Raw genomic sequence first — 10,000 nt, 5'->3', positions numbered from 1 at the left:
GGTAACGTTTCATTCTGTCGCCTGTTGGTGGCGCCGCATCCTCTTTGTGCTTGTGTCAGTGTTTGTTTGTCTGAAGAGTCAAAAGTGACTTTTTATCCAGTTTGAAGTCAAATGTTTACACTTTTTACATCTTGGTGGTTTTTAGTCGTCGTCTGGATCTGAAGTTTTCAGTTTTCGTCTCTGATTGGCTCGACTCTCAGCCAATCAGAGACGAATCAGAGAAACAGTGAGTTTAACAGGAAGCTGCTTTATCCACTGTTTTTACTGGAGTGAATCAGCTGCTTGTTAATAACCAGAATCTGTATAAAGACAATATTCATTTGTATGAACATGAAACAAAATGAAAATGTGTTGAGGTCCGAGGAGCTGGAAACAGCTGTGATCAGATCCACGCTGACCCTGATGATGACTAACGCCATGCTTCACCTCCAGCCTCTGTGGGCGGGGCCGTCTGTGCACACGCTCTGTGTGTTCGTCTTGATTCACTGTAATGACGGTGACTAATCTAACGTGTATAACCTTCAGCGGCGAGGCAGACGGCGTGGTAATTAGCCAATTAGGACATTATTATTCCTCAAGTTTTCCCTGCTGGCTCTGCTCTGTGCGTCGCCATGCAGCGAGGAGGAGGAGTTTGAACAGGAAAGTGATTCTGAAACTTCTGTGGGAACGAGAACGTCATCAGTTTAAATTCAGAGAAGAAACGGACGATGATAAAATCTGCTTCACTCAGACAGAAAGTCGCTGCTGTAACTTCTCGTCCACGTGAACTTTAAGAATCCATCAGTTTGGATGTTAGCATTTAAGACGAGCTGAGAGATAAATGCATGGGTTCGTCCAACATGTCCAACACGTCCAACACATCCAACACGTCCAACACGTACAACACGTCCAACACGCATAACACGTCCAACACGCTCAACCGTCCAACACGTCCAACACGTCCAACACGCCCAACACGTCTAACACGTCCAACACGTCCAACACGTCCAACACGCTTCAACCATCCAACACGCATAACACGCTCCAACACGTCAACACTCAACACGCCAACACGTCCAACACGTCCAACACGTCCAACACGTCCAACACGTCCAACACGTCTAACACGTCCAACACGTCCAACACGTCCAACACGTCCAACACGTCCAACACGTCCAACACGTCCAACACGTCCAACACGTCCAACACGTCCAACACGTCCAACACGTCCAACACGTCCAACACGTCCAACACGTCCAACACGTCCAACACGTCCAACACGTCCAACACGTCCAACACGTCCAACACGTCCAACACGTCCAACACGTCCAACACGTCCAACACGTCCAACACGTCCAACACGTCCAACACGTCCAACACGTCTAACACGTCCAACATGTCCAACACGTCCAACACGTCCAACACGTCCAACACGTCTAACATGTCCAACACGTCCAACACGTCTCCCAGGTGAGAGACACACATGAATCATTTTAAAGGTAAAAACGTCTGTAAGAAATAAAAAGTCTGATCAGTCATCATGTGAATATTCCACAGTTCAGTCCGTGTGATCAACACATGTTTTGACACAACTTTTACATTACATTACATTATGACCCACAACTTCAGTTAAATGCTTCTGTCAAAGTCAATCAATCAGAATAAATGATAAAAAGACCAAAACTGTAAAGAAATAAATCTGAAATATAATTCTAAAATCCTAAAATATTTTATAATCAATAAACACAATATTTTGTGTGTGATGTGTGCAGTTTGAGTAGTGTAGTGTGTGTGTTGTATGTAGTGTGATGTGTGTGTGATGTATGTAGTGTGATGGCATGTTTGTGTGTGATGTGTAGATGAAGTTTTGTATCTCAGGTGAAAACAGAACACACAGTCCAGTATCATCAGCTCTGCTCTAATTATGTCATTAAGCTCTTACGTTCTAAAGATAAACCTGTTGTTCTTCTGCTTGTCTGCAGGCTTACGTGTCGGCGCTGAGTCATCGCTGAGTCATCGCTGAGTCATCGCTGAGTCATCAGGGTCACCAGGTGCAGATCACCTTTTCACCTCGGCTCTGTAGCGGCCATGTTGGATCTTCTGGTCCCGTCCGTCACTACAGAAAGAAAAGTTTGAGGTGAGTTTGAATCCACGTTTGTGGTTTGGTTACGTCTGCACTGAGTCTGATCTGCTGCGTTTTGATGAGATTCCACATGAACACAAACATATAAAATCTACAGCGTTGCTCGTGAACACGCTCAGTCGTTAATGACAGTTTCAGTTTGTGGACGCAGATCTACAGAAAGATTTCATCTCCTCCACTCAGGACCACTGTGAGTAAAGATCACGTCATGATCACTACTGCACAGACATCCTCACCAGAAGATGTGTTCATATCCGAGATGCTTTAGCTTCTTCTTCTTCTTTGTTCGGATTGTTTTCTGGTGGCAATCAAAGTCAAGGTGCATCACCTCCATCTTCTGGGTTTTAGCTTCGTCTTCTTTATTAACAGACTTTGATCTTTATTTACCGTCTTTGATCTTTATTATCCGTCGTTGATTGTCTCATTGATCGTTTGTTTATTTATTTGATAGGGACAGATGGTGATTAAATGCTGGAATCTAAATCAGACTTTGATTTATTTTCAGACAATATCACTGAGTGTAGTTTCTCTGTGTGTTTGTTTTGGGTCATGATTTTCCTCCTTGGTCCAGATTCAGGTTTAAAAACTAAACACGAGCAGCGTTAACGGTCGGACTCAGTGTTTGACCTGATTTCTCCTCTGAACGTTTCTACAAACACCCTCAAGTGGAATCAGGAACAAAAACCTGAATATCACAGAGTCCTGCTCATGTTTGTTTGTGTTTGTTCCCACGATGCAGCAGGACTTCACAGGCGACATAACTCTGTCAGTCCAACTGTTCACACTGGGTAACTGTCATTTGCGATTTTTTATTTCTGTGCAAAACATCCATGTCTGTAATTCGTCAAGAAAAACGTGTTAAATTATCCAGATCAGATTTCTGCCGTCGGCCTGCAGGATCGTCTGAGGCTCATCAACACACAATCTGCAACAGGAGAGAAATACTGTTATCTGACACACAAGCTCATTTATACACACTGTGGGAAAACTGAAATAAATAAACCTTTGACAAATATACAGTAACACTCAAACGTTTGAGACCACGAAGAAAATCTCTCACATTCATTATCATTCATCATTATTATTCATCAAACAAACAAATAAATGAATGATTTCTTTTCATCCTGCTTCTTTTAACAACAGCTGTAATGATGATAAAATTAGTTTTGAATTTTTATATAAAAGTGGGTTATCGTAGTTACATTTCCAATGGGCAGCTGAGTGTAAAGGTCACATTCACAGCTGTGGTGGCACAAAGAAATCTTCGATCACAGGAAAGGGCACATGAAGGTAACTTAGTTATTAGTGTTCAGTGGTAACATGTAGTGAACGAGTTAATCTGTGGTGGAATCAAAACCTGAGGACAGAGTCTGTTTGAAGTGAGAACAGGGATTCTTTCATCTGCTAAATTATAAGTATATAAGTGTATGTGCACTTTTTATTTGTGGAGCCTGATCAGTTAACCAATAAAAATCATCTTTCATAGTATCAGCTGATATGAGTTCTTTGGATTTATAGTAATTTATAATAAAGTTTATGGCTAAACAGTAAAACATCATGAACTCGTTTTAAGTGAAATGTGTCTTCCCACTTTGAATTTGATGCTTAATGAAAAAATAATTTCAAGGAAATTGAATACCAGCTATATATGGACAAAATGAATGAACATTACAAATGTTGTAAAAAGTGAGTTAGGGTGTGTTTGAAACCTGCAGCAGTATCACGTTTTATGCTTCATGTTGTCGGCTCTCAGATACATTCAAATCTTTTCAATTCATTTTATTTTAAATGGTTTATTTTTCTGACTGTGACATAAAAGTCTCAGGCTGTTGCCGTCTTCTCCAAAAACACGTCACCTCCTGAAACAGTCGAGCATCAAACAGCGGTCGACCACAGCGGCCGCCCCGCTGGCAGGGAAACACCCTGCCGCGGTCCGCTGGGCCTTTTGATCTGCACACACGCTCAGCTCTGTCGTGCTATAGTTGTGAGGACCAGGACTTGGGTTAGGGTTCACAGTCATCTTCAGCCTGTAACCATGACGACCATACATCTCTACCCAGCTGTCGAGCGGTAGAAGGACCGAGGTGTGGTCAGAATGTCCTCACAGTGTAGGTTAAACACATCTGTCCTCACAAAGATAGAAGAGACAGAAATCCCTGATCTGGACAGCTGTCACTCATGATGTTCATAATGTCCCTTGAAACATGTGAAGACCTTTGTAATGTAGCAGGGCTTGAAGCAAGGTTAATATTAATGAAGGAACGTTTAGTCATAAATGAAATCTTCACTTTGCAGTTTCAGGGGGGGTTGTTTACATTGACAGAGCCTGTAGTTGGTTTACAAAGCACGTTTACCATTTACCACCGGGGTTTCCCACCGAACCTGAGACAAACCAGTTGCTTTTCAGCATCTTTTATTCTTTATCACACGTGAGCAAACATAAATTAAACTAAACATAAACATGCTGGCGTATAGGCTTTGCCTATAATTTAGAAAAATACCTTGATAAAAAGTTTATATATAAAGTTTTTGGTCATACCACCAAGCACTATTTCACTGTATCTCAGTCATTTTTGAAAAGGTCATTAAAATGACTTAAAGTCTGAGGTGAATCAGATTATTATTTTGAATATGTCTCTTGTATCGTCTCCACGTGTTGAAGAACTTCACACAGACCAAATAACCAAATAACAGACGAAGACAAACCGCTGAGCTTTGCCTCGTCGATCACAGCTTTAATACAACCTGCATTTCTCCTCGCTGTGAGGAAATGAGTTCCTGCTGTTTCTCGTCCTCGCTGGTCGACTGGAGCCGCCGCCGCCGCCGCCACCATCAATATTCATCCACTTTGTGCAATCGCATCATTTGAATGTGTGTCAAACGAGGCCTCTTCATATCGTTAGGGTTAGTCAAAGAATCAAACAAAGAATTCTCAAATCTCAAAATCTGATTCTCTGTCAATAATGTTTAGACATCTTTTAATAATTAGAATTCAAGTTTATATTTAGCCTCAGAATATGAATAACTAGCAGTGTAAATGTAACAGCTGACAGAAAAAATAAGTCAGGAATATTTCCTGTTTCCCAGAAATGACCAATGACAAGTTTTCATTGTGTACATCCTTTAAACTTTAATGGTGAAGCAGAAAACAAAACCCAAATAATACTGTAAAATAAATTAGATTAGAAAAATGCCACAAGCACATTTGATTTGTACAACAAAGCAATGCAACATACTGGATTCTTGATTTCCATATATACAGAATAAAAAATAGACTTTTTATTCTTTGTCCACTTTGTTCAGTGTCAGTATTTTTTCATCTTGATAAAAAGAACAACCACTTTTTTTATCACTTTTCTTATTTTTGACTTTTTCTTAGTTTTTGAGGCCTTTTTTTCTGCACTGACAGTTTGTGTGCGTCCACGTTCGCTCGGGACGGACGATGAGTTTGTCCCAGAAAGTTCAGAGCAAGAGCGTCCTCTCTCTCTGAAAACAAGTCCAACAAAAACAATAAAAATCATAAGAAGACGTAACATGTGTGACTTCATCAAAATGGGACCAGTACTGCAAACTTTTGGTGAAGTCGATAACACTGATATTAACACATATGACACAAAAAACACTCAACATTTGTTTACTTTCTGAAGCAGAGACGACGGTGGATTGTTTTTTTCACTTTGTGATTAAAGCATTGTGGGAAATTGAGTTCTCAGTGTGCGGGGGGATAAAAACACCAGAAGTAAAAACAAGATCAAGATGTTTGTTTCAAAACAAGCAAAAACTATAAAGCATGAATAAAATCTGAAAGTGACGCCACATTTTACACATTTCAGTGAAATTAAAACAGATTTTAATCACGTTGGAAGTTTTTTTTTTTTTTTTTCAGTTTGAATGTAAGTTGAACTCCAAACATTTGTCGACTCTTTGGTTTCTAAAATAAACTAAAACTAGACATTTTCTCAAAACAAAAACCATCATCATTTCTTCTTATCAGATATAAAACTGATTTAAAATAAACCTTAAGCTGCTCATCACATCAAACCAAAAGATTTCATTTGATCTAAAAAACAACAAATTCAAACATTATCTCCAAGGAAAGAAAGAAATAACACTTTCTGCTGATTAAAATATTATTAATGGTTAAATAACTGTATCAAAAGTGCTTTACAGCTGATTAGAGCCTAAATGATTCCTTCATTCTATCATGTTAATTTGCTGCTTCTGTTGTAGTCATAATATTTAAAGTGAATAATTTTGCGATTGACTGTTTGGTTTTTATAAATAATTCTACTTTCTGACAAAGTGATTAATTAATCTGAATGTTAATTGACTCATATAACTGTGTTTCTTCTTTAGGATTAAATTAAGGGTGGTTTTGATAAAAGAAAAGTTTATGAACTCCACCTTAATTAATTTAATGCATCAGTTAAATATTTCATTTTTTTCCCTTTGAAAATCAAAGACTGTGTAAAGCAATGAAAAAGATATTTTCGGCGTTTGTCCCACCACAGAGCAACGTGTCATCAACCACCCCGGTGAATTGGGTTTGGGTTAAAGAAAGAGAATCTAAGTATCTCTCGCTGTGCGTGACCTGGCAGCCGCGGAAGCCACGCCCAGTCCCGGGAAAGGTTTCGCCTCTGTCAAGTTGTCTAGTTCTTATTAGGGTTGGGCTTGACTGACAGCCAACATCGTGATGCCCCCCCCACCCCTTCTACACTGGCAAAGGAGTGCACCCTGCTAAGCACAGACTATAGCACAGTGTCTACTATAACGTAGAAATATATATGTATCACTTGTTTACGGGGATTTCCCCAAAAGCATTACTTCCCTCTTCCCCGATCGAAAGTTACTGGCAGCGGAGCTAGCGCCACCAAACCTTTTTAAGTCTGCGCGAAAGCACACGTACAGGTGATGAGTTCCACTACGTCAGGACATAAGGAAACTGTGAACGGACGACGCTGCAATTTAACACAACACTGACTTTGAGATATGTAAAAAAAACAAAAAACAGTTTGTCTGAGTTGTCAAGAATTAAGCTTGGTTGTACTCTGGGTAGTGTTTTGGTTTTTCAACAGAACCTGAGGGCAGCACCAAAAACAAAACTTCTGGGGTAAATGTGGTTCGCAAACAACGACACCCAAAGTTATCTGTGAACTTTTACAGGCGATGGTCGGCACGAGAACTAGAACAAAGGTGGCGAGCGGAGGAGCTAGTGCCACCGAACTAGCCCCCCCCCCCCCGACGGCAGCGTGCATCACGATGTTGCACTGCATACATCTTAAAGTCGCCCAACCCTAGTTCTTACATAGTTTTGGGGGTGTCCTATGCTAATGAGGGCAGCACATCGTATCTGCTGTATCACAAGTATCTGCTGTTCACTTTTCAGGAACCAAGGAATGCTGTAAAAACTGTCAAACTTCGCTTGTCAGTACCACATAGTCTTTTCAAATGATTTCAATAATCACATGTATAGCACATTAATAGACAAAGAGCTGACTTTGCTTTACACGTTCTTTAATAAAGTCTTTAAAATCCCCCAAACTGTAAATCTTCACATAATGATGAAATAAAGTTGGGTTTCGTTCTGTTGGCTAACACGATCCATCTTCACTCACGTTCCTGATGGATCGTGATCTCTACACGTACAGTTACTATAAGTTTATTAACGCTCGTTCAGCAGATTAATGTCGTGTTCTACAAGTTCACATATAAAATATGTAGCTCCATAAAGACAAGATAGCATTCAGTGCTAACTGACAGGTTAGTGTCGTACATTTCACCATCAGGTTAGCGGACGATTTATGTATGTTATTTATTTATATTTATTCATCAGAAGCCTCCACACATGTAGTGTCCTCAGCTGCAATTTTTCTAATGGCCACTAGTTGTCTTTTTTTAAATATAATGTTCAGCTCTTAATATTTAACATTTTCTGAGGAAAGTTTCATCAGCGATCTTGTCACCATAATGAAAATTTACACTTTATAAATAAAAACACGGTGAGTGGTGAATAACCCTGTGGACACATTGAATTGAATATTTAATTAATTTGACACTTTGAGGCGACAGATACAGGCAGTTTGAGTTTGAGAGTTTTGTAACACAAACATTTGATCTTTAGTTATCGGAAATATAATGTACATCACAAGGTAACTAGTAAAAATAGTCATAAAAAATCCAAATCGTGTGGTTTATCTCATCAGTTCTTCTGAAGTGAATTTACACTGACTGACAGGTTTTCTGCAGGAGCGATCTGCGACTGCTCAGGAACCGACAGAGCGACACAATGATCATCATGAGCATCAACACTGCCTTGCTTATTGAGGGGATCGAACCTGTAAACTCTGACACGTGTAAACTGGAGGCTGCGCTCTGTCTGTCCTCTGACGATCTTTTCAGTCTGACGCTAATCTGAACACGAGTGTCGCTATAGTGCAAAACACGAAAACGTTCTGAACGTTTCTTCAAAACAAAAACAGACCTAACAACACAAATGCAGCCAAACAAAATATTATTATTAATAACAATAATATTATATATATACTTACTGACAATAATAATTATAACATCAACATGGTACCCATGGTAACGTAAAGAAGTGTTTGGTTCCAGCAGCCGGGCCAACTTGTTTCTTTCAAGTATCTCTCAACGCACAAACAAACACACTCTTACACTCGAATGGACAAAAGCACACACACACAACCACACACACACGCATTTATACTTCCAAAAAAATAATACGAAAGAGTTCTCTTCTTTCTTTTAGATTTTCAAAACGGAAATAGTCGGGAAACAAAAAACGAGTCAAAGTGAAATACAATAAAATCAGAAAACATGAAACAAGTTGCATAGTTTTGAGATTTTTGTCTAGTTTTTCATGCACCTCATCTCCAAGGTCGGGCTGGTCGAGTGGTGCTTGAACATTTCAGCCACATAAATAAGCGTCGCTCCCTCCATGTGTAACAAAAATATATTAGATATTCTTTTTTTCTACCTTTTTTCTTTTCTTTTTTTTGAAAGTGCCATGAAGACTCGAGTCCAGAGAAGAGTTTTTATCCCCGAGAGCGTCCAGGAGGGATGGAGGGAGGAGGTGAAGCCTGAAACACAGTAGATGAGAGACACGTCGATCATGAAGTCACTTCTTCATCCTTCTCTCATCCCTCCTTGTCTCTCTCTCTCTCTCTCTCTGGGGTCAGAGGTCCCTTTCTCTGGTCCAGGTCAGGTTTTAGTTTACGAGCAGCCGCACTCCTCCACGATCATGTTCTGGATGTCCTTCTTGATGATCTTCTGCTCCTCGTTGTAGTAGAGCATGGACATGGCTCGTAGCCGCGTGGGCACGCAGCACGACCTCAGGTTCTGAAAGGGGCTGTGGCCCCTCATGCGGTAGTGGCTAATGACAGTGGAGTGGAAGGACAGTGTGGACCCAGTGATGCTCGCCACGTGAGAGGGACACTCACCCTCGCAGTAGTTGGCATGGTAACCGGGCGGCGCGATTATCCAGTCGTTCCAGCCGATGTCTTTGAAGTTGACATAGAACTGCCTTTTGCAACACACGCGGACTTTCCCATCACACTCAAGCCCTCGCTTCCTGCGTCGCCGTGAGTCGCTGCCATCTCCCTGCCGGACCACGGCCATCAGGAAGGGCCGGTGGGATTGCTCCCGCTGGTTGGTGCGCTGCGATGTCTCCGAACTGCCGGAAACCAGAATAACTGTGGCCCCGGCGTCGGCACATAGCGGACAGGACACCCTCAGGCTCAGCGTCGTGCTCTCTGTGCTCTCCAGCAGCGCCTGCACCGCCGCAGACACCGGGAAGGTGTGCCAGCCGCTGCGACGGGTGTCCACCGTCTTGTCTGCCAGCAGGATATCGTCCTGCGGCAG

At 41.2% G+C, this 10,000-nt stretch overlaps 1 protein-coding gene across 1 annotated transcript in view; it reads right to left on the bottom strand.

Annotated features, from left to right (window-relative positions):
* Positions 1–5,242: 5,242 nt before the first annotated feature.
* inhbaa (inhibin subunit beta Aa) overlaps positions 5,243–10,000 on the bottom strand; it is a 19,998-nt gene continuing 15,240 nt past the window's right edge. Inside the window, exon 3 of the mRNA XM_035143139.2 lies at positions 5,243–10,000. This exon is cut by the window's right edge and continues 173 nt beyond it. Coding sequence (XP_034999030.1) covers positions 9,353–10,000 — 648 coding nt within the window. The 3' untranslated portion in view covers positions 5,243–9,352.

Source organism: Hippoglossus stenolepis, chromosome 19 (genome assembly GCF_022539355.2).
Source record: "Hippoglossus stenolepis isolate QCI-W04-F060 chromosome 19, HSTE1.2, whole genome shotgun sequence".
Taxonomy (NCBI): domain Eukaryota; kingdom Metazoa; phylum Chordata; class Actinopteri; order Pleuronectiformes; family Pleuronectidae; genus Hippoglossus; species Hippoglossus stenolepis.
This window is presented reverse-complemented; position numbering and strand designations above follow the sequence as displayed.